The sequence below is a fragment of the Beta vulgaris genome, chromosome 9 (genome assembly GCF_026745355.1).
Source record: "Beta vulgaris subsp. vulgaris cultivar EL10 chromosome 9, EL10.2, whole genome shotgun sequence".
NCBI classification, from domain to species: domain Eukaryota; kingdom Viridiplantae; phylum Streptophyta; class Magnoliopsida; order Caryophyllales; family Amaranthaceae; genus Beta; species Beta vulgaris.
In genome coordinates this window covers 50,505,047-50,528,780 of record NC_079210.1, presented here as the reverse complement: position 1 = coordinate 50,528,780, position 23,734 = coordinate 50,505,047, and the positions used below count along the sequence as shown (strand labels likewise).

At 35.7% G+C, this 23,734-nt stretch overlaps 4 protein-coding genes across 4 annotated transcripts; 2 read left to right on the top strand and 2 right to left on the bottom strand.

Moving 5' to 3' along the window:
- The first annotated feature begins 1,329 nt into the window (after window positions 1-1,329).
- LOC104904553 (hypothetical protein) lies at window positions 1,330-4,619 on the top strand. The gene is made up of 8 exons (XM_010692830.4): window positions 1,330-1,609; window positions 2,326-2,452; window positions 3,012-3,096; window positions 3,176-3,254; window positions 3,345-3,458; window positions 3,669-3,781; window positions 4,092-4,202; window positions 4,289-4,619. The coding sequence occupies exons 1-8, from the start codon at window positions 1,522-1,524 to the stop codon at window positions 4,415-4,417; spliced, it is 846 nt and encodes a 281-aa protein (XP_010691132.1). The 5' UTR covers window positions 1,330-1,521; the 3' UTR covers window positions 4,418-4,619.
- Window positions 4,620-5,861: 1,242 nt separating this feature from the next.
- LOC104904552 (phosphatidylcholine:diacylglycerol cholinephosphotransferase 1) lies at window positions 5,862-10,296 on the bottom strand. The gene is made up of 3 exons (XM_010692829.4): window positions 9,468-10,296; window positions 7,306-7,443; window positions 5,862-6,178 (listed from the first exon to the last, which is right to left on the bottom strand). Exons 1-3 carry the CDS (start codon window positions 9,894-9,896, stop codon window positions 5,888-5,890), a joined length of 858 nt encoding a protein of 285 aa, XP_010691131.1. The 5' UTR covers window positions 9,897-10,296; the 3' UTR covers window positions 5,862-5,887.
- A 4,537-nt stretch (window positions 10,297-14,833) lies between these two features.
- On the top strand, window positions 14,834-19,263 carry LOC104904551 (uncharacterized). The gene is made up of 5 exons (XM_010692828.4): window positions 14,834-14,994; window positions 15,695-15,854; window positions 15,964-16,015; window positions 16,412-16,478; window positions 18,762-19,263. The coding sequence occupies exons 2-5, from the start codon at window positions 15,699-15,701 to the stop codon at window positions 18,850-18,852; spliced, it is 366 nt and encodes a 121-aa protein (XP_010691130.1). The 5' UTR covers window positions 14,834-14,994; window positions 15,695-15,698; the 3' UTR covers window positions 18,853-19,263.
- Window positions 19,264-19,584: 321 nt separating this feature from the next.
- On the bottom strand, window positions 19,585-23,262 carry LOC104904549 (SNF1-related protein kinase regulatory subunit gamma-like PV42a). Its single transcript, XM_010692827.3, has 3 exons — window positions 22,667-23,262; window positions 20,754-21,108; window positions 19,585-20,286 (listed from the first exon to the last, which is right to left on the bottom strand). The coding sequence occupies exons 1-3, from the start codon at window positions 23,113-23,115 to the stop codon at window positions 19,948-19,950; spliced, it is 1,143 nt and encodes a 380-aa protein (XP_010691129.1). The 5' UTR covers window positions 23,116-23,262; the 3' UTR covers window positions 19,585-19,947.
- Window positions 23,263-23,734: the final 472 nt, after the last annotated feature.

Genomic DNA, 23,734 nt, shown 5'->3' with positions numbered 1-23,734 from the left:
AGATTGATAAGGCATGTTATTTGAATTCTGAAAATAAATTTATTGTACATTATACTTATATAATTTTCGACTCATATGTACACTTTCATTTGAGTTAGAAATGTCTTATTTTGTTTTGTACCCATTCTTCATTTTCTTCTTGTTGAAGCTTTCACATTTCGTTTTGGTATATGTACACATTGTTGTGTAATGGAAATTGTTGAATTACTAGAGGTGTCAATTCAGATACTCGAGTCAGGTTTTAACTGGGACATCTCAAGATTTTGGTCATATTTGCATTGGGTTATATCAATGTGCTGGTACTAAGGACTCTTAGGTTCAATGGTATGGCTTCTTATCTCCCATATGGAGGTTCAAATTTCGGTAGAAGCAAAATTTCAATATTGTTGGGGAGAGGGTTGGAGCTTGTTGGGCCTCTGGATGATTGGCCCTGTGCGAGGGCAGCCCAAAGAAATCTCATCTTATCACGGGTTCACGAAAGGGGATCCCAAAAAAAATATCATTGTGCTGGTATAGCATATTGTGATTGATGGTCACTTTGTGAATTGTGAGTGATGCTATTCATAATGGTCGTCTGACACCCTCCTATATTATTCAGTTTGTGAATAAAGTATTGCACAAGAAGCGATACGACTTTCTTCTTAGTAAGTTGAACATTTATGATCCACATGCTCAGGTGAAACCAGTATGTTTTTAGAAGTGACCAAAATATTGTTTCATATCTTCAGGTGAATCAAGTAATTGAATCTTTAGCCTATTTTTCAAAAAATTCAACAAGTTTTATCAGATAAATTTCAAAATCCACAAGTTCAAGGCTCTCACCTTCCCCTCCTATACTATGCCTCTGCATATTAAGGGTAACAGTAACAGACTAACAGTACCCTCCTTATTCCCATTTCTTCCTACCAACACTATAACTTATCCTCTTAATCACTTCTTCTTTCCTTTCATAATCGCCTCTAACCACCTTAATTTCCTTAGTTTACTTTTATTATCCTCTTAATACATTACCCTTAATCCAAGCGTTATCCTAAATAAAATATACTTCCTCCGTTTCGTTTTAGATGCAACAAATGAATATTTTATATCTCACAAATAATACACCTTTGTTGCATTTAAAACGAAACGGAGGAAGTATAAAAGACTGTTTTGACAAGTTGTACTTGTACCCTTGTCTTTTACCACCATCTGAATTTCCTGTTCCATGCTATCCATTCATACTTGGAGATATTCCACACTAATTTTTCAGATTTTTTTCCTGGGGGGCTATCACAATGCACATATATCACAAACTAACATTGACTTTTTTGTCTTGATGTTCGTCATTTGGAGCAGATATTTTTGCCTGTTTTTGTGTGGTTCTTTCTTACTCTCTTATCCAAAAGTTTCTCCATTTATTGTTGCTATATTGCTAGTAATAATACCCTTTTATATGTCTTGCCAAAGTAATGAACTGAAGTGATCGATCTGTAAACTAGATAGCCAGTAAATTTGAGCAGAAAGGTCCAAGTTGTGTAAACAATGGCAGCAACAACAGCTACAACAATTTTTGCATCATCAAAGCAGCGTATTCCACTTAGCAATGGCGCAACCAACACTTTGTTTCTAGGTGATTAATACTGATTCTCTTTAACTTCTGTGTATACTAATTATTAATTTAAGCATGATTTGGCATAGATGTTGATTGCAAAATTTTCCATCATTTATGCCAAACAAAAATGGAGTTGCTACAATGATAGGACTAAAATAGCGTATCTTGACTGCTTCTTTGGAATCCATATATACTTCAGTTCGTAATACCTTTAGCTAGAATCCACTTTGCGATTGCATATTCAACATCTACGACTGTAGATTCTCAACCATCAATACTATGATTTTTTTTTTCTGATCCATATGAACCATGAAGGCAGTACAAAGTACAAAAAAGGGGAAGGAAAATCGAACCTGTGACCTATCTTTCACAACACCTCAATCTTTCACAGCTCAATACTATGATTGTTTAGATGTACATGTCAACAACAATATATGACATGGACTATACAAATATCGGCATGAATTTCATGTCATTTTGTTATTTATTTCATGTCATTTGAATTTTTTTTACAAAAAATGCGGTAGTTTATAGATTGTTACATCATAACAATTACACCCAAGAATTTTTGTTTTTCTTACTATGATTTCGAATGCATAGTATTATCAATTTTATTACAAATATGTCACTTGATTCTTTCCATGTTTATCTAGGAGAGTAATTGGGCATATTTCTCATGTGGGCCTATCGCACCATAAAATGCTGAAGATTTAAACCATAGTTCTGAAATGCAGGTAATAATTTGATCACTAGTCCACTGTGGGAGCATCCTTTAACAAGAGGTAGAGTTATTAGCATAAGAGACCGGCAAGTTAGAGCTACTGCTGTTATTGCTACGAATCCTAAAGATGAAGTGAAAGAGTATGTATAGCTTTTTGTTGTACCTTTTTTTTTCTTTTAGATATTGCATGATACAGATGTAGAGGTAGAAAAATCTGACATGATCTAATAACTGAACTTGAACCAGCATCAATTTAGCGGGTTTGATTGATGTTTTGTTAAAGTGGGTTAATCCAACACAACCCATGTATTGAAAGGGTTGGATTAGGGTCGAACTTTTAAATACAAACCTGATAGCCAACACGACACCTCGTTACTTGCAAAGTATTTGCTAGGCTATTATCAATACCATTAATATGTTCAATACAATCGCACTAATTTATTTGGTTAGTATATGTGTTTTTGATGGATCGCTTCAATAAATGAGTTGTTTTCCGATTGACAATTGCTCTTAGAGAGTCAATCTCATTAACCGGTCAATTCGACACGAAGTTGATACAATCCACCCGTTTGTCACCTCTAACAAAATGCTGCAAAATAAAGTTTATATTTTGTTCATATGGGGGATGCTTTCTTTCTGGATGACTAACTACAGCAGCCTGATAATGTATATTTCTATTTCGAATTTCTCTCTATGTAGGTTTGTGTTGCCTACATGGGCTGAGTTTGAGTTTGGAACTGCTCCTGTGTATTGGAAAACCATGAATGGCTTACCTCCAACCGCGGTACATATCTGATTTCCTACATTGCTCCTCAATTCTACACTGGATCATTCACCTAACAAATGCAGTTGTGAACTGGTAGGGTGAAAGACTCAGAATTTTTTACAATCCAGCTGCTGTTAATCTTGAACCTAATGAAGACTTTGGAATTGGTTTCAATGGTACTTTCTTTTAAATTCGAGATATTCTGAGAATCTTCAGATTAATCATTGAACTCGCTATAATGTTTGTACACTGATTTGATTTCGCAGGTGGCTTTAACCAGCCAATTATGTGTGGTGGTGAGCCAAGAGCAATGCTCAAGAAAGAAAGAGGCAAAGTTGATCCCCCGATCTATACTATTCAAATATGCATCCCTAAGCATGGTTAGTAATTAATTTCACCAGCTTATCTCTATGTTACTCGGAGATGGGTACTCGTATCAGGCAAATGTCTGTGTACAAGCGTCTGACTAAGCATAGATCTAACACGGGTACCTAAGATAAAATGAAGAGTCCGAGTAACATAGATTCACTTGCCTTCTCATGAGCTTTGGATAATTCTTGCTGATTATTTCACTATGGTGCTATTGTCAGCTATGAACTTGATATTTTCTTTCACCAACGGTTCGGAATGGGATGGTCCTTACAGACTGCAGTTTCAAATTCCCAAGTCTTTACAAAACAAACCAATCAGTGTTCTTAATGAGGTAACCATCAACCTCTGTTTCTGCTGCAGCTAATCATCATTGTTCTGTTCTGTTCAGAACAAGGAGGGGGTAGAACAGCTATGTATCTAAATTTTACGTATCTGAATGTTTAAAATACAAGTCTGCAGGGGAAATTTATTTCACTTAAAGTAGGATCTGCCACTTTCCTATTTTACATTTAGATCTCTGTAGTTTTTTCATAGTATAACTGGTCAAGCTTAAAGCTGGAAGACATAAGTTTGGGTTGCAGCTTTAACAATTATAATTATGCACCAGAAGATGTTTCCGATTGATTTCTTGAACCACACAGGGCCTAGCAGAAGAGTTGAGCAAAGAGGGTGCTTGTGACAGGGCAATCTTCCCAGACACAAGCATTGTCATCACAAGGTGTGCCATCATCGCGAATCTGACAGTGGAAGGGGTAAGTAGTAGTTCATTTCTTAGCCCTATCTTGTATGACAGTGAAAGTTCGAACTTCAGCTGATAATCAACTGCATTTTCATGCAGGGTGACCGTTGCAATTTGGACCTTGTACCTGGATGCACAGATCCAAGTTCACCTATGTATGACCCATTCGCCAATGTAGATGATGGGTCATGTCCCCCATATTCAGATTCAGAAACTGAGGAGCAATGAATTTGGGAACAACGTCTGATACACTGTATATAATAATATCAGAGCAGATGAACCTACCTATCTTTTTGTTGCCTGAAAGATTCACTAAACTTGCATATAGAAACTAAAAGTTACTGTAAAATGATGTTCCTTAAATTGTAAAAATAGATTGTGTTACTGGCACCATTTGATGCATTGAGCTGTGTGGAAAGATATTCTCTTACGAATGTAATTTTGTCACAAATTCCCAATTAAGTAGTACTTGAACTAGTTGTAAAGGAGGAGTTGTGACTTTGCGGTCATGAACTGTAAGAGGTGCTGGTCTAGTAGGTCTTCTTCTCACCCCGAAACAGAACACGGAAATATGAAAGGACTCGTTGCCTTTTCACAGCCTCAAGGGCTATAACACCGTTTAAATCCATAAACTCCCAAACAAGAAACTCTAGGATTAATAAGAGCAAATTACTGAAATACACCATGTTTCAGAAGAAAGCCCCTTTAAAAACTTCAGAACAGACGAAAATGGAGAAACTGCAATGGTTAAATTAGGAAGCAACAAGTGATTAAAAACCCTCTGAGGTTAGCCATTACTCAATCATGTATAATGTTAAATATGACTTGAAATCTAGTGAATGGCATAAGGTTAACTTTGAATGCACATATCTCTCAATCTATAAATGATTTTGATGTGATTCAAATTGGAGGTGATAGCTTGTTCAAAGAGCTTTCCAACGATAGGTCATATGCCCAATTTCGATAAGAAACGAGAAAGTTATGGCTGTTTTACGAAAAACTGACGAAGCAGTTTTGTCCCGGGCCCGATCGGGCGGTTTTGGCCCGACCCAATCGGGCGGTGCGCGATTTTGGGCGCTGAACGCGTTTTTCGGATCTTTTTCGTTTTTAGGTTATCTTTTAGGGTTTGTACGGGTTCCTTATGATTATAAAAGGGCTCTTAGTGTTCATTATTATTAACACAACTTATGAAACACATTTAGCCTCTAGATTTAGGACTCCTTGTATTATTCTCTCTGATTTTCTCCATTATAGTGAAGAAGCTCTAATCCCCCACCTGTGGATGTAGGTCAAATTTGACTGAACCACGTAAATCCTTGTGTTATTTGTTTGTTCATCTTTATAGTTTTCTCACCTTCATTATTTCATTGATTTTCTGTTCCGCAATAATCAAACTACAACACCGATTTCCTAACATATAAGCTTTCATCCTAAATAACCTGAATTCAAGCAACAACTCCATGTTTACTAATTCATACACATGATACATCTCTTGGACCTATGTAGCACAGAAAAATGAATGCTTTCTAAAATGGAAAACCTCATGTCCCAGCCATTCTAGGGCTTCATTAGCACAAAAACGTTGGCTTTCTGGGCATGGAAACGTTTTGTAAATGGAGAAACCTAAGTCTTGGCTGTTGACGTGCTTCATAGTCCTAAGTCCAAACCCCCCCCCCCCCTCCTCCTTTTTTTTAACATCTACCTTAATGGAGAGTAGATTTTCCTGCTCTCCTCATACTTGCCAGCAAGAGAGTCGAACAAGAAACCAGCTCCAATACCAACGGCTAGATCAATTGTGTAGTGACCTCTTGTTCCAAGCAACCTAACCATTTGCAACACATTCAGAAAATCAAATGTCCATGCGAACTCCCTTCTTTGCATGCGTCTCATGTCTAAAGACCCAATCACCGCACTAGCCACATGGCCGGAATAGAACAAGAAGAATGACACATTTCCCACGGGGAAGTCCGCTCCCGAACCCACGAAATCCTGACAAAGAAGGCCGATAAAATTTAGTTTATACCAACTGAAAAACCCTTGGAAATCTAGATCCTTTGAATAAACCAAATCTACTAACTAGATTTCATGCCAAGAAGATGTACTATCGGCGTAGTTTCACACATTTTCAAATTTTCAGTCTTAAACACATAGTCAATGCCTATTTTGCCTAATGGCTCCTTAGATGCTATGAGGGGTCGAGAACGTGGAAGCAATAAATTTTGTATCCACGGTTTATTGTAGATTTGTGATATTATATTGTTGGTATGAGATATGAAAGATGTATGGTGATAAAAGAGAATGATACTACACAGAAGAACCAAAAGCCAGTTCAACTGGATGCTTAACATCTTGCTATTGTAGGTCACGTTGAGCTATAACAGAAATAAATGAAAACTACAAATTCATGGTCCCAATATGGCCAACTGACAAGAAGAGGAATCTGAATAGCAACCACACAAAAAAATTGTACTATTTTTCATCTTTTAAGTAATAAGAAATGAAAGTTGTAAAGTATGGTGATGTAGATAGGATAACATTCAATGAGTCATATGTGACATGTCCTCTTTGTTAACTCAATAATATATACTAAACAGAAACTCCAGTTGCCATAAATAATGAAAAGAACAATAGAAGACTACCAAAATGCGGGGTTCTTAAAGAGTAGGCTAGTAAATACATGCTACCACTAGCAAAAACAAAACAAAACAAAAGCAGCTGTAAGAGGGGTGTTATCGAATGCTACAACAAGAAAAATGCGGCCTTTATTTGGAATACTTATAGCCCATATAGTAGGTTGGTGTAAATACTAACAATAGTAACAACTATAAATCTGATTTTGTGAAAAAGATCTCATGCTAACGTTTAAGGTAAATAGGTAATGCTTGTCCATCCCCGTATATCTAAGTATTCATCAGTGATTAAACGAACTAAAACGACATTTAGGTTCGGTTACCAAAAATTTTGGTTCGGCAATTCTGTGAATCATAAGTGCTATTGTATTGTTAATGAAAGATACTGTATCAATTTAGGAAATGTATTTAATTTAGGGGTGTTCCGGTGAAGAAAGAAAGGACAAAAGGGGCACACACAGTGTTCAAAAAGAAAAAGAAATATACCTGAGGCAAAGGTAACTGAGTGGAGTAACCAAGAATTCCTCTACAAGTGAACATAAACAAGGCAGCAAGGCCAGGTCTCATTCTTCCTTCCACCAGGAAAACCCACAATATGTATGCTGTTTGCATCCCCACGAACACCTATCATAATCATCACAATTAATCAACTCATTAACTCATCAAAATATTGAGTACAAACATTCACCTAAAACCTAATCCTCAACATCCCCTCCATAGGGGGGAAAAAACAAGAAAAAGAAAGATGAAGAACTTTCAACTCCATTTTCGGCTAAAAGTCTAATGCTTCCTCCAGTCAGCCACAATGAACATATGGTAGATGTAAACAGACTTCTGTGTAAGGAATTTACAGCCTTTCCGGACATCCTTTGATTGAGTATGGAATTAAATCTTGCAAATACGAATTCAAGAAATCAAAATCTCCACACTTAGTTATTGCAATAACACAAGTCCCTTATCAAAATGCACAAGCTAAGAGCGCAAAATTTCCTCCATTCTACATTATTTGACCACTTCATCAGATCTAAATTTATATCACTTAAAATTTAAAAACATCAATACACCCTGTTAGGCGTTAGCTAGATTAAAATACCAATAGAACAATATTTTGTCAAATTTAAATACCAAGTACTATGTAAGTTTAAATAGTTAAAGCTAGTCACTCGTTCATTTGTGGACACAAAATTAACAAACATCGACTTAAAATTTGCTCAAATATATATACTTCCTCCGTTCTGTTTTAAATGACTCGAGGATTTAGGATAGGATAGAGATAGGAAGAAAGAAAAAGAGAGACCCATGTCATGATAAGATAAATAAGTACCAAATATAGTAACGTTTCATTTATTTTGAAACAACCTAAACGGGAAGTGTTTCATTTATTTTAAAATGGAGGAACTACTAAAGTTTAATGCTGATAACATATTTGATTGATTAGTAGAATAAGTTGCAAAGATTGAAGGAGGAAATATTTAAGCTCTTTATTCCCATAAACTACTCAAATTATCTTCTCAATAAAAGTCCTATTGAGCATTTAAAATTCCATTTGAAATACATGCCAAACAACTCTAAGTCTCTAACCATATTAGCACCTTAATGAACTCCTTATCATTTCTGAGGTCACTAATGAGTATGTTTATCCGGTCCTGTTACCCTAATCCTCTCTCTTATCTAGAGAGCTTTTTATAAATCATTAATTTCATCACAACCTTCAATATCAAAAAGACTATTTGCATTTTCTTGCATATGACAAAAATAAATATCATCCTCCTAACATGTTTTCTTCCGAATGCTGGATAAGAAACTTATTTTAAGATAAAAATCATTTAAATAAAAATCACTTTGGGAGAGTATTATTCTTTATCCATTATGAAATAAAGTGAAACACTTCTCTAAAAAATACGTTTAAATGAGAGAGAACAAATATTTCACTTTTGAAGTATAAATTTATGTTCCTTATCCAGCATGTCCGGAGCACTAATTAGCATTTTACCAAATACATTAAGAGTATGGGATAGCCTAGTGGTTAGAGCTTCCCTCACGATTCCAGGAGGTCATTAAATCGATTCTCATCTTTGGGATCCCTTTATTTCCCTAACTTAAGGTTTCTCCTTAATTTATTTTAAAAAAAATAAAAAATTACCAAATACATTGTCAAATGGACAATAATAATATATTTTGAGAGTCAAATTTTACAAACTTTGACCAAATACATTCATAATATCAACTTTTTATATTTTTTTACTAATACCAAATAACAGAGATTGTACTTCTTGTGGATTTTTTTTTATTATTATTAGGAAATTAAGTTAGCCCAAAGAGCTAATCCCTACAAGGCTACTAGCTGTAGGAAACACACATTAGCTGATAAGGCATGCATAGCATGTTAAAGAAATACCCCAACATAATGCTGGGAGTAAGGATCGAACCCCTGAGGGGCCAATGGAAAATGTTCTACCCACTTGAACTAACTCCTATCCTTTTGTACATCTTGTGGATAAGATTGTGCAAACAACAATTTTATTTTAAGGACGGAGGAAATAATAAAAAGAAAGGACATGGTATAACATGTTTGTTCATTTTTAGAACTTCTTGAACAGATCTCATCATCATCACCATTAAAAGGAGGAGAGAGAAAGAGGTAATACCGTGTTAAGAGCGGCGCATAAGGTGTTGAAATAAGGACTAGATGAAAACACACGATTAAGCCACCGTGTAGCAAGAAATCCAACATCCAATGGCGGAGAATCACTAGGAATCATACGTAAAGTATACTCAACACCCATAAAAAACAACAACGCCACCATAAAAAAACAAGGTAATGGATGATTAACCACCACTCCTACTACATCATCAAATCCCCATTTCATAAACGACGCTGTTTCTATCAATCCTTTTAATCCCAATTTCTTTCCCTTCATGTTCATTGTTTCGTAACCGTAATCGTAATCGTAACCGTAACAGTAACCGTTTCCGTTAGAAGAATTATAGAAATTGGGTTTCCGGTAACGAAGAGGAGAATCACCGTCCATTGAATTTGACGGTGTTAATAGAGATTGAAATATAGTTGGAGACATACATTGTGGATTAAATGGGGGTAATGGGGGGTATATATAAAGGGAATGGGTATGTATGGGAATGGGCGGAGATTTCCAAGGAAAAGAAAGGAATTGATGATGTTAGTCGTATAGTGAATAATTTGTTGTGTGGAATGTGTGTGAGTTTTTATTGTTGAATGGGTTTGTGGTGTGGGGACGATTTGAAGAAGTGACGAAAGAAATTAGATCTGAAAGATATGCACCAGAAAATGTGAACACGAAATGTGGAAATGGAAGTCAGATTTGTAAATAGATGGATAGATGATGTTTTGGGGGTTAGATTATAGTAGTAGTAGAAAGGAAAGACTGGGGTGGGGTTATCGTGGTAATTGAAAAGTCCATATGTGACTATACTAGACATCAGACACAGGTGGATGCTGAGATGCTACACTTGTAAATTGTAGTATATGGTGTTTTTCATGGAATCTTAGAACTATGTATAGTGGGGTTGTTTGGCAATCGACGGTTGGCTTTTGATTAGTTTAGTTGGTTTGTTTGATTGGCTAGAAGTATTGGTTGTTTGTAAAAGTGTTTGGCAAAAATTATTGTGGTTGTTGGCGGTTTGTTAGAGAGTTTGTGGGTTATTAAGTAAAAAGTCAATCCGAAAAGTTGTTCCAGGTAGCTTTTTTTTACTTTTGCCTTACATGTTAGTTTTTCAACCAACCAAAAACTCAATAACCAAGTACTTTTTTTGAGTGTTTGACCAAATTAAAAAGTCGAAAGCCAATGAAAAAGTCATTTACCAAACATGGTCATTGATATTATAGTACAAATTTACAATCAGTTTTATGTTTGTTTGTTTTTAGATTTTATGCATGGGTATGATAATAAGGTTTTTTCACCAAATACCTCGACAAATCAAAAATTTCACCATATATCCTTAATATTACAGATATTCACCATATATCCCCGAGTTTTCGAAAACGTTCACCGGATGTCCTTTTTCTAACTACTGATAACTCACCATTAGCTTCATTTATGATTTTGCCGTCATTAAGCCCTAACCTTAAAATTTAAACTCTACTTCTAAAATCTAAACCCTAACCCCCTCATCCACCGACGCATCACCTTTCCCCCTGCCAGCCCAGCCCCCACCCCACCCCCTCCCCTCCACCGGCTCAGCACCCATCCCCCTGTCATCCCAGCCCCTCCCCTTCTCCCATCTGCCAGCCCAAGCACACACGAAGCACGAGTTTTCGCAACACAGGCAATCCGAAGCTTGAGGTTCGAAATTCGAAGGGGGGGGGGGACGCGAGATTTGGAGCTTGAGGCGCACGAGGACGAGAGGGAGACGCGGAGCATGGGAGGGGGTACTTCGAAGGGGTGGGGGGGTTACTTCAACTCGCCGGAAATTTTCAGCACCCCATTTGAAGCTAAAACGACGCAGCAACAACTCCATTTCTTTCACTATAATCCAAAGAAACAAAGTTAAATTGAAGTTCTGCAACTAAATTAAGCAAAAATTCAAAAATTAGAACTCATAATGATAAAATTAAAGATAAATTGGGGGTGGTGGGTGGGTCGAGGAAAAGCACAAGAGATAGAGGAAAACAGGAGTAGCGGTGGTGCTGTGATGGTAGGAGCAAACAACGTGTTGTCAGGGAGATGCGCCGGAGGTGGGATGGCAGGGGTGGGAGGCTGCGGCGGTGGAGGGGAGGGGGTTGGGCTGGGGTGGGGCGCTGGGATGGGGTGGAGGGGAGGAGGAGGGGTAGGGGTTGGGGTTTGGGCTAGGCTGGAGGGGAGGGTGGGTTAGGGTTTAGGATCAGGGTTAATGTTAGGTTTAGGGGGTTAATTGGGGGTTAGTGGATTAGGAGTTAGGATTAGGATTAAATTATGGCAAAATGATAAATAAACTAAGAGTGAGCTAACAACAATTAGAAAAAGGGTATCTGGTGAACGTTTTTCAAAAGGCATGGGTATATATATGGTGAATTTTTTGATTTCTTAGGGTTATTTGGTGAAAAAACCGAAATATGATACTTATTGCGTTCTTTATTGTTTGTTATATAGATATGGAAGACACACATATATTAAGGGATAAGATAAATTCAGAATTGTAATGAGAGAGATCCGTGTGATGGGGATAGAGATAGAAATAACATATAATCAAAAAAATTGATGTGTAACAATTAGTATAAAACTTTTATATAACGGAAATATATCAATAACTAAAAGATCTAGAGAAACTATATATACCAAATAGTGCTTGGTGTAGTGGTAAGATTTGTATCTCAACAAGTTGTAGGATCAATCTCCACTAAAGACACTTAAGGGATAGGATTCTCTTACCGTGCCCTTACTTCCAAGGGACCTTGCTAATATGGCTAGACGGAGTTAACCTATGAGAGATTCCGATCCAATAGAGCACTTCCTCTTACCAATCTAAAAATATATATTGTGAAACTAAAATAACTTCATCAAAATAATGAAACTGAAATTAGTCAAACTTATTCTAATCATATGTATTTAATCTAACAATTTTCATCTATCTATATCTATACTAATATATTAATGTACAATAAAAAAAATTAGAAATTGCATAGTATAGGTTTTGATCCCGTGACCTCAAGCTCATGAACTAAAGTTTTAACCACTATACCAAGTTGTATTTAGTACTATCATATCAAAGTACAATATTAATAAATGATTTTTTTTTACCCGGGGCATAGCCCGAGCCTAATAACTAGTTTATAATCTTAAAAGTTGTATATTTGCAATTTGTTCACTTAATCCGTCATGTTTTTCGATGATCATGTCCCACTTTTTCATGTTCTTGGTTTTTACTCCAATTTTACTTGCTTCCTTATGAGTTTCTTGCATAAAAAAGGGGATTAACTACATAAAGCTCGTTCAAGAATATTTTAGCTCTTAATCTCTTTTAATATGTATCATTGCGGTTTAGGGTTGATCAATTTGGAAATACTACAACCATATTATGAACAAAGAAGGTGAGATCAGAAAAGTTCGGATCAAATCATGCTTATATTTAAAAACTCATTATTACTATTAATATTATTATTTACTAGTACATTTGTTCAAAAGGATTATTATTATTGTTGTACTTATTAATTATTGACATTGGTAATTATTATTAATCTCGTTGTTATCATTATAAATGTCATTGTTATCATTATTTTAAGTTATTTTGTTATTATTAAACAATAGAAAATTAAAAGCCACGTATTAAGAACATGAGATTGGCGCAAAGATAAGAAATATATAAAATATAATAGCTCAAATTCATGACAACGAAACTATTAAGTTCGGATTACATTTCAAAATAAGCTAAGTGCGAGATACAAATTATAAATTTAGATCTGGTATACCTCTTCCTATCGAATTCCAAATCTCTATAGCTCTTTGAAGTTGCACCCTATCCATTTCTTTCTTGTGCAAGTCATTAAACATATCACAACCTGCTCTACTTGGTCAACATATCATTGAAATCGGTATATCCAACTCATACAATTGGATGAAATTTTGGAGTGTGAATGCAGAAACAATAATAGCCAATTGATATGGGACATTCATGTTCGGCATGTTTGACAATATTTTCCATCTCTTTTTAAGGGTTCTAAAACATCTTTCAATTGTAGTACCGAAAGATGGGTGACAATAATTTTACAAGTGCTCTTATAAATTAATGACTTGGATTATAGAATTATATTTAGTAATAATAATTATTATTATGATTATAATTATTGTTAATGTTATTATAACAATGGTAATAATGATAATAATTATTAGGAAAAATCGACAAAAATAAGCCAACCTTTGCCCCATCTTCCACATTTAAGCCGTCCTTTTGATAATCCAGAGTTAATACAACCTTATAATCATTTAAGCCAATTTTAGGTTAGTGATTTAAGTTTACCTGCTAACACAGGTTGCAACAAGTTAATTATGATTAATAATAATTAATTATGATTAATTTTATTTTTTAATTTCCCTTATATTTTTCTCTCTCCTCCCTCACCATGACCACAACCTCTCTCCTCCCTCTTCCTGCTGCCCCCCTCCTCCACCATCGTTACACCACACATGACCCACCCCTATTCTTCTCTTCTCACAACCACCACAACAACCATAACCAAACCCCAGCACTAATCGAAACCCTCCACCACAATCGAACCCACCCCACCACCAGCCCATTAACTCCCTCTCTCTCCACCTCGAAACCACCCAAACACACCCCACCCAACCCCGAATCCCGAAACCCAGAAACGACATCCAAATCCCCGAAGCCACCCAAACCCACTCCATCCCGAAACCCAGCCGCAATCCACACCCGAACCACCCACCACAAAAACGAGAACCCAAATCCATACCCAAACCCCGAAGAAGATAGTAGATGAAGAAGATGGCACAGGGTGGTAGAGAAAGTAGAGAGAAGGGGTACGATGTTAGGGTTTTGGTGGAGGAGAAAGGGGGACTGGTGGTGGTGGTGGTGGTGGTGGTGGTGGTGCCAGTGAATGACAGAAATGGGAGGAGGAGATAAAAGAGGGAGGAGAGAGAAGAAAGAGGGTAGAGATTAATTTAAGGGAAAAAAGACAAAAAATTAAGAATATTTGTAACCTGTAGAATAAGTTACAGGTTATGTAACCTAAAATTTGTTTAAATGATTATAAGGTTGTATTAACTCTGGATTATCAAATGGACGGCTTAAATGTGAAAGATGGGGCAAAGGTTGGCTTATTTTTGTCAATTTTTCCTAATTATTATTAATAGAAGTTAGGTAAAAGTTGTGATAGAAATAAAATGATAATAATAGTAATACTATAAATAAGATCTCATAATGTATTGTATAATAATGAGTTACAAAGTAATAATATAATAGTAATATTTTATAAAAGACAAGATCTCGTAAATCAGATCAGAAAAAATAAGTTTAAATGAGAAAAATTTGAGGGAACTAAACATAGCATTTGGGTAAAAGAAACTTTCCACATGAAATTTCATAGAGTAAAAAACGCCATAGTCCATACATTTATGGTTTCACTCACACAAGACAATTGAATCTGAAATTTCGTATTCTCTCTCCTCTACCTCGTGCTCGAATTGCAGAAGCTGGTTCCAGGTTCTTCTTCTGTTCCTTAGATTAATCTACTTGTTCAGACGATTTTTGTTATTGTTGCGAATTTTGGTGTCAAATTACGATTTTTAGATCTACTTCATGTGATTATTCATGCCATTGTTTGTTTTTATGCTGTTGTTATTGTTTGTTTCATGAATTCAACCTATTTTTTCTTTATCTCAGATACTTGGTGATTTCATGTTTTTATGATTCGAATTTCTGGGTATAACTTGTTAATTCATGTTTGGTTGTTTCATGGAACTAAATGGTAACTAAATTTATGATACAATTGGTAGATGGGCATATTTTTATGCCATTGTTCACTTGATTAAATCATCAGATTAAGTTTTCAAGTGTTGTGATCCTTGGGCCCTGGGCGGCCGCTCCTCTTGCCCTCGCTCAGGGACGGGCCTGCTTATTATCCAATTATAGGTAGGCATAAATCATAACTAGCCGTATAGTGCAACGTCGAAGGATGAGTGGCAATTGCTTCGCATTTGTTAGTGTTGTAGTTTTTTTGTAGTTAGGGGTATATTTGTGAAAAAGGATGGACATCAAAGTCCTCAATAGTTCCCTTATATAATAGAGATTGATCAAAAATATTGCATTTTGTTTTGATTTGTTTTGCAGTCGTCGTTTTTTTCCCCTTAATCATGTTAATCATGTGTTCCTAAATTGATGTATTTCTTCTCTCGAAATGTAGAGCAATGGCGAGCACAGGAAGTTCTATGCTGCTCTCGTTTCTTTTGTTCACTGTGGTTCTATCACTTGAAGTGATTTATAGAGGGAAGTTAGCATCGTCGGAGTTATTCACCATCCTTGGAGGGTTTATTAGTTCTCTACTATTCCTTTTCTCCTTCGTAGTGAGTTTGGCATCTGATGCGACCCTTTGAGATAATTGGATTTGTATGTTGCTTGTTTTCAGCTTGATTAGGAACTTTATTCTTTTTGTTTGCTTGCTTTGTGATGCAGTTCATTGGAAATTTTCAAGAGTCGTCTGGCATCAAAACTGGGTGGGGTGCTGGTAAATACGATTTCTCTTTTGTAGTTTTCTGCTAGTTTAAGTTGAACAAACAATTCTTTGTAGAAATAATGTTATGCTTGGAATTCTGCTTTGTGCATTTAGAATTTTATGACAAAGTAATCTGTCGGAGAGAGATGCTAGAAGGAAAATAAATGATTAAGAATTAGTGTATTTTTGTTACTGTGTCTATCCTGAGTAAATGCAAAATTTGAGATAAAACTGTGATGGGTGCACACTGCACATAGGTCATGTAGCTTTTAAGACTATAATTCGATTCCAGTAAGTTAAGTATTATTCTTATTGGGATAATCTCAATTAAAAAAAAAAGTGTGTTACTTTTGACATGGGCTTTTTAAGAAGTGCCACTAAGTCTTTGTAATGCTTATCTTTTTGCAGTTATACTTGCTGAAGTAGTTGCTCTTCTTGTGGCCAGTACTGTCCATCGAGTGTGTGTCACAACATGGTATGCAAATTATAGTCTTGTACTTTGGTTCTTACCAGTAGATCTTCATTATACATGTGATATGGCTTCATATATAGACATCTTTTTTCTCCAAGCATGCTCTTGAAGTTTGAAGTTGGGGGACAAGGACAAGAGGGAATGTAATTTGTTTTTAATTATTCTTAAAGTAATACATAGAAAGTAGAAACAAGTATAAAGAGTGAGATAGGAAAGGTAATTTCACAAGCCCCTTTAGGTACATTTTTTTCAGCAATATAGCATAAACCACTAAAGATGGATATACCCCCCCCCCCCTTCCTACACATCAACAAAAAGGAAAAAAAAGGAAAGACATGTTGACAGTTTTGTGTTTGACATACATTATTGCCTTATTTGAAGTTTTTTATTTTATTTTTTCTCTTATATCTCTTATTTCTCATGGTAACTAATTCCATCACCACCTGCCACCATTGTATAAATCTGCATCACTTCTTCTTCCAACATATCTCTCTCATGCCTGAGAGTCATCCAAATGCTTAAAAATTGAAGCCGTCTATTTTTTTAATCATTTAGTGGTCAAATTCAACCCGCAAGAGGAACTAACGACCAAATATTTGAATTCCAATGGTTGGGTGGCATCTTTCAATTTTGCCATCACGTTATTTAGACTGTTGTCTTCTCCCTTGTCTTTTTTTGTACTTCTCCCATATCCTCCTTCTAATTTACTTTGGCTGCTATTTCATATTACCATTCACTAAACCCCCTATAATCCAAAAAGGCGAATTGCTACATGCAACTGGTTTGCGGTTGGGCTAGTTCAACAAAATTAGGTAGACAATTGTGTTGCCGTGGGGCCAGACCTATTCTCGTTCCGTTAATTACGCTACACTTTTACAAATCAAAAATGATTGGTTAACTTTCATCTTGTAGATTAGGAAGAGAATAGTGTGAGTCGCAGGCTGCCACAAACACAGAGGTGGTGAACCTTGCTTTGGATAAAGATGAGGGAGAGAAGTGGAAAGGCAAGCTCGATAAAGGCCATTGAACCATTAGTGTCGATGAAACAGCCCATCACTTTCTTTTCAAAAAATTCAGCAAAGTGTTTCTTGCTTTATCCCTCAAACCCGCCTGGAAAAAACGAACTATGTGTTTCCTAGCTCATTGTTGGGGTGGTGGTTTTGGCTTTATGAGAAGAGTGGTGGACAGAAATGGCCTTGTTGTACCTCACTCTCGTCTTCAATGGGGTCTGCTCTTTTTTTTTTAGGAGAGTATGCCAATATGATCTTAATGAGGTGCGGGGCTTTGCATCTGACATTCGTTGGGCTTCCCTCTTCGGGAGCCTGCGTCCCATAGTCCCAAACCGTTCGACCCTTCTTCCTCAATGAGGGAGCCAGGGGAACTTTCTCTTTTCATTTCGCCGTTGCTCATTCCCGTTAGGCCTGAGGGAGAGGGGAAGGACGGAAGGTTATGAATTGGAATTTGATATCAGAAATCAATGGAAGAATTTGATTGATTAAAACGGAAAGCTCAGACTCTAAATATAGTTATCAAGCTTTGGAGTGGCTTGACTCATTCCCAAACTGTGCTAAGCAATAAGTAAAAATGATAATACAATATTTGGATGATCGTCTCTTTCTCTCCTCTCCTCTATCTATAACTATTCTGAACTATATTCTCTCTTATTCCTGGAACGAACTCTATCCTTCTCCCTCAAGCTACTTCTAACTGACTAGTATTGCAATTTCTAAAGTACCCTCTCCCTCAGGCTGGTTTATTACCCCCCGGGGGGGGGGGGGTGTTCTGGGTTGGGATTGGAGAAGATATCAGAACTGCCCACATGTAGTGCTCTTATATCTGTTGAAAAACTTGAAACATTTGGTGCTGCACAACCAAATGCAACAATCAGGAGCTGCACAACCAGAAAAGAAACAGATGTTTCCGTGAGCCATTTTTTTCAATCATTTGATTTGACTACAAAGCCAAAGAATAATGAATCTTGTTCTACGTATTCCTTCATGCTGTCAATAAATCCGTACACATAGTCTAGCAATCGGAGCAACACATGATATTGCGTCATCTCTCTTTTTCTCATAGTTCTAGTCTTCTAATGCTCTCACATGCACGAACTATTATTTTTCTCTACCATGGTTGTTGTGCTGTTTTTCATAGCATCTCTAGCATATTTTTACTCGTGAATTACTGGGAAGTCATTTTTCTGCTTGATAATTTTCATGTATGGAACTTTTGAATATATAGATGCAGTTACTTATAATTGAAGCGTTGACTAATGAAATATCGTTGCAGCTTCTTGTTCTCTGTTGGATTATTGTACGAAGTTAATACGCTTTCAACTATGATGCAATCTAAAAGTGAAGTGAAATCCAGGAGACATTAAGATGACACCTCAGGTGGCTCTCGTCTACAACATTTGCAAGGTCTTGACTCAATTAATGTTTAAAAAGCCCTTACATTTAGATATAGATCGTGTGGTGTCAACAATATTGTAGTCGAGGTTCTTGCATTGCTTTATTGTTGGTGAACTTTTATGTTAGTTAAAAGCTTTCCTTACCATTGTTTCCCCTTCACCTTGACATGAGAAATTTTGAGAAAGGGTTAAGGCATGACTACATATTTATGGGAAACAATGTAGGAAAAGCAAAAGCAGCAAATGTTCTCAAATTTTGGTCTTTGTCTACTCGTCAAGAACGATATGTTATCGTACATCTTTCGTTGTAACGATATGAAAACCTTGATTTTAATAGGATAAGATCAACAGTATGAACCAATATTTCATCTTTAGTGGTCATCATCATGGATCTTGTGCTTCCATTTCATCTCTTTATTTTGGCTGATTAGGTTAACCCTACTGCATCTTATTAATAATGTATGCTTTTATTAGGTCATCTGTATCGCGTTTCGTTGAGCTCGAGTCGAGAGCTACTTTGATCCAGGTTTTCTTTCCTTTAATTATAGGCATTCATGGACAAGGTCTTCTAGGGATTCATGTACAAAAAGGTTTGTATTAGAATAATGATCGGAAAAAGAATACTAAAACCTCCACAAATGGAACTACTTGTTATGGGATTTTATAGAATTGTAAGCCTAATGAAAATTGCACAATTGAACATATATGAACCCCTCCAAAACTCAAGTACACCATGTTATTATACCTACGAACAAATTACAAATGCCAACAGAAGCTCTTGGTAGGAGTATTGAGCACATGCACTCATACATAAACACACATTACTCAACAGAAACTAGGATAAACCAATGAACATTACATACAACAAACCAGCTTTAGCCAAAAAGCTAGTTACTTCAAACACAAGAACAAAGAAAAACCCTAAGTCTGAAAACATTATAGATGCACTCCCTTTAATTCGCAACAAAGCATTAAAGGTTACATCATACACCCGAACAAAAACCTTGCTCGATTGTGAACCTTAGAGAATCTCAGTTAGCAAACTCTTCGGACCCATTTTGGTAGCTAGGATCCTGAAATAAGAGCTGCTCTAACAACTCGGATTATGTCTGTAAGAGAGATGATCCCAAGGAGTGTACCATATTGGTACTCGTCGACAACCCAAACGCGGTGCACATGTTTGGTAGTTACTTTGTCGATAACTTCCGACAAGGTCGAATCAAGATGACAAGTTACAAGCAACTTAGGGGAGTTCACCAAGTCTGGAGCTCCGTGAGAAGGGTTTTCATAAACTCTTCTCATGAAATCTCTCACATTCAACGATAGCCAGGATTGCATCAAATCAACTGGGCATCCTCTTAAATCAGTTGCAGAAAATGTTCCCACAAGCTTCCTGCCATATCCCTACATTTCGAACAACAACTTTGCTGATGAGTGTCCAGGAGCACATATTTGAGCGAAAGATTCATGAAGAAATCACATGTTTGAAGATGAAGTTTCGTTTTTTCAGGCATCGACATGAGATTTTTTGAAGATGAAGTTCCATTTTTACAGGCATCGACATGAGATTTTCATTCTAAAATTAGATATGAACTCATCATACACAATCTATTACTTCCATTTACCAAACAGACAGTACACAACCTATTACTTCCATTTACCAAACAAACCTTTATAAGATGTAGATAAAAGTCACTATAGAACATGTTAATTTATCAAGGGAAAACTATTATTTCAACACATAACAAGTGTTAAATAATTGACTTTCTAAAAATTATGATTTATGAAGAATCATATGACAAACTTACCGGAAGCAACTAGCATACATTATAATCGAATCACAAAACAAAACAAGTGTTTCTATAACTTACATTTATCAGTTGGCTGTGACCTTCATATGGAATCTCAGAGGCTTCTACAATGGGAACGGCTTGAAGAGAAGCGTTTCTCAAGCACTTGATGGCATCAATCGCTCTCGTGCGCTGAGACACAGCAAGTACAGTGTCAGTAACAGCCCCGGTGCTCCTCACGGTGCGCGCCAATACATCACGCATCTCTTGATGGCCATGAGCTTTCAGGAATTTTATGACATCCATTTGTGTTAACATTCGGTAGCAAGATGATGACTCTACGAGCTCAACTCCTGATATGTTCTCCATGTGACTGTCTAATGGAACCATTGCTCGGTGAATTCCCTTGCTGAAGACTTCCATGCAATCTAGGAGACTGCCATATATACGTTGCCAACAATATGACCATGCCATGCATATATTATTATTGGAGAACTAAACTACTTGAAGAAGTTTAAGAAAAAGCAAATCTCACCATTTAGGTGCTTCCTTGTAAAAGATAAAATCACTATGGTTTCGGTTAGCATCATTTTGGACCTCAATAATATGACATTTTTATCCAATCCAACGTCTTTTTAACATGTATATATAGAGAGCGCTACAAAGGACAATAATATAGATGAGATTTGATCCATTCTCCCCAACTTATTTTCAGTTCAATTCAGTTCAGTTTAATTCAGTTCAGCTCAGCTCAGCTCAACTCAGGACAATACTTTTACTCTCACATATCACTATTCATTTCAATTCATTTTAGTTCAGTTCAGCTGTTTTATGACGAAGAAAACAGGCCTTAGAGTTAATTAGTTTGGTGGCTTGTTTGACCAGCTCATAGTAGTGTTATTAATTTGATTATGTTGACTATTTAGCTATTTAGAATTCAGAATGCTAACAATAATTCCTGTTATTTGCACAAGTTTCATTTAATGGAAAACCAAATTTTTTCGTCCAGATGAATATATTTCGTATATATTTCTTTTGATGCAAATATTTAGTATATTTATCAATTACTTTTTTGGCTGTTTGTCCATGTCAATAAGCTAAAAGTCGATGTACATAAACAATGTAAAAAAAAATAGCAAGTGTTATTTAATTACCCAACAAAGCCTACTCAAACTTCCTAATGCAATCTTTAAGACAACTTCTAATGATGCTCATGAGTAAAGACATAGCCCTATTAGTGTAATAAAGGTATAAACAAGTCTTAAACTTTAGTTATCACATTATAGTTCAATATTATTAATATAATGTCTAATAATTTAGAGGGAGTATGTCAACAAAACTTGCTACCATGAATCATAGTGACAAGAAACAAATAAGAGGCTAGATATATAGTTCCTCCGTTCTCTATGAGTTGCAACATTTGTGTGGACAAACTTTGCAAACTATGACAGATGTACGTGAATCATGAAATCATATTCAATATTGTTAGGTTCGTTTCAATATATATTCTTAAATTATTTAATTATATAATTTTACAAGTAATTAATAATTAAAATTATTAATAATTAAAATACTGTTATAAAGATCAATAAATATAAATAAATAAATATTACAACTAATAAGACACGAAGTAATAAATTTCTTATAAACACTATTCGATTCGTTCTGATATATACTTCTAGAATATCAATTTTTATAATTTTAAAAATACAATTTATAAATATTATTTTCAAAACATTAACAGACTTGTAAAGATATTATAAAGTATAATTTATCTTGTAAGGAGCCGTTTACTTTTAAATTAAAATTAGACAATAATAAACCCAATAACAAAAAGGAAATTAATCAATAGTAATTAAGTTAATTTTTTCGATGATTAGTTTAATTCATTTAGTAATTAGGTTTAATTTTATATTAAAATTAAACCGCCTTTTTACAAATTTTTGTAAAAAGAAACGGGGTGCAACTATTAAAAAGAAACGGAGGAATACTACCTAGTATTAGGATTGAGAGTCCACAAGCTCAAACCCTCAAGACAATGACCAATAATAGCGGAAACCGGAACAGATAACTTGTTATCAACATCATTTGTAGATTCTCCACCATTAACACTATCATCCCCTGCAATATGAGCCAATATATCCAACATAGTAACCATACCTATGTAATGCTTTCTTACTGCCCCAGTTTGTTTATCAGTCTCCATAATCATAGACCCACCAGCTCCAATCCAGTGTCCTGGCGGTGCCGCTACCGGCACCGCCACGACTCGGTTAGCCACCAGGGTGTTCATGGTGTGTGCTAGGGTGGCTGTGTATGGCACCTCCACCAACCTCCTCTTTTCTACCACTATATCTTTCACTTTTCTTTCTCCTATTCTTTTCATCATTTGTGCTTTTGTTCCTCTCATATTATCACTTTCTTCAGGTGTTATTACCTGCATTTTTTTTCCCCTCTATTAATCTCTTCTTCTTCTTCTCTTCTTTTTATTAGTTAGGCTCTAACTTTTTTTGTAGAACTTAGTTGAAGTGAGGACGAATGCATTTGCAAGATCAAAGTGTTTTTAATTTATAAAGTATAATGTGTATTTTGGTTTATCCACAATACATAAAATAAAGAGTGATAAAATATAAAGTTTTGGGTGAGGTTAAGGACGTGTCAGTAGTAGAATTGTGCATGGGTATTTCATCATACTATCTATAAGTACGTGGATGGTTTTTGTGCAATACCTATGGTGTCACATGCAAATCTTCATCTTCTGACTACTAAAATTTTTAGGGTTTTTTCCTTATTTTTTTCAATTTAAAAGGATAAAAGAACTTAAAAATACTCTTTGATGATTTTAACATTTTTAATTTTTTTTGATATTCTGATTTCAATCCGATACTTCTATAACGAATTGGAATATGTACAATTTTTAGTACCAATGGAAAGAGGGTCCTTATCTACACAGATACGTTAAAAGGCGTTACTATTAAACGAATGGTGTCATGTGAGACTCTTCTCAAACTTATAATACATGTTTATGATCTCATTTAAAAATATTAATAATGTGTACTTAC

Excerpts from the sequence above, each read along its gene's own strand:
- LOC104904551 (XM_010692828.4), top strand. The coding sequence starts at position 15,699 with ATGGCGAGCACAGGAAGTTCTATGCTGCTCTCGTTTCTTTTGTTCACT. Across the intron at positions 16,016-16,411 it reads CAAAACTGGGTGGGGTGCTG|TTATACTTGCTGAAGTAGTT; the intron begins GTAAATACGATT and ends ATCTTTTTGCAG. Across the intron at positions 16,479-18,761 it reads CGAGTGTGTGTCACAACATG|CTTCTTGTTCTCTGTTGGAT; the intron begins GTATGCAAATTA and ends ATATCGTTGCAG.
- LOC104904553 (XM_010692830.4), top strand. The coding sequence starts at position 1,522 with ATGGCAGCAACAACAGCTACAACAATTTTTGCATCATCAAAGCAGCGT. Across the intron at positions 1,610-2,325 it reads AACCAACACTTTGTTTCTAG|GTAATAATTTGATCACTAGT; the intron begins GTGATTAATACT and ends TCTGAAATGCAG. Across the intron at positions 3,255-3,344 it reads CTTTGGAATTGGTTTCAATG|GTGGCTTTAACCAGCCAATT; the intron begins GTACTTTCTTTT and ends TTGATTTCGCAG.
- LOC104904552 (XM_010692829.4), bottom strand. The coding sequence starts at position 9,896 with ATGTCTCCAACTATATTTCAATCTCTATTAACACCGTCAAATTCAATG. Across the intron at positions 7,444-9,467 it reads TATGCGCCGCTCTTAACACG|GTGTTCGTGGGGATGCAAAC; the intron begins GTATTACCTCTT and ends TGATTATGATAG. Across the intron at positions 6,179-7,305 it reads CTCAGTTACCTTTGCCTCAG|GATTTCGTGGGTTCGGGAGC; the intron begins GTATATTTCTTT and ends CTTCTTTGTCAG.
- LOC104904549 (XM_010692827.3), bottom strand. The coding sequence starts at position 23,115 with ATGCAGGTAATAACACCTGAAGAAAGTGATAATATGAGAGGAACAAAA. Across the intron at positions 21,109-22,666 it reads ACTCTCAATCCTAATACTAG|TCTCCTAGATTGCATGGAAG; the intron begins GTAGTATTCCTC and ends TATATATGGCAG. Across the intron at positions 20,287-20,753 it reads GTCACAGCCAACTGATAAAT|GGATATGGCAGGAAGCTTGT; the intron begins GTAAGTTATAGA and ends TTCGAAATGTAG.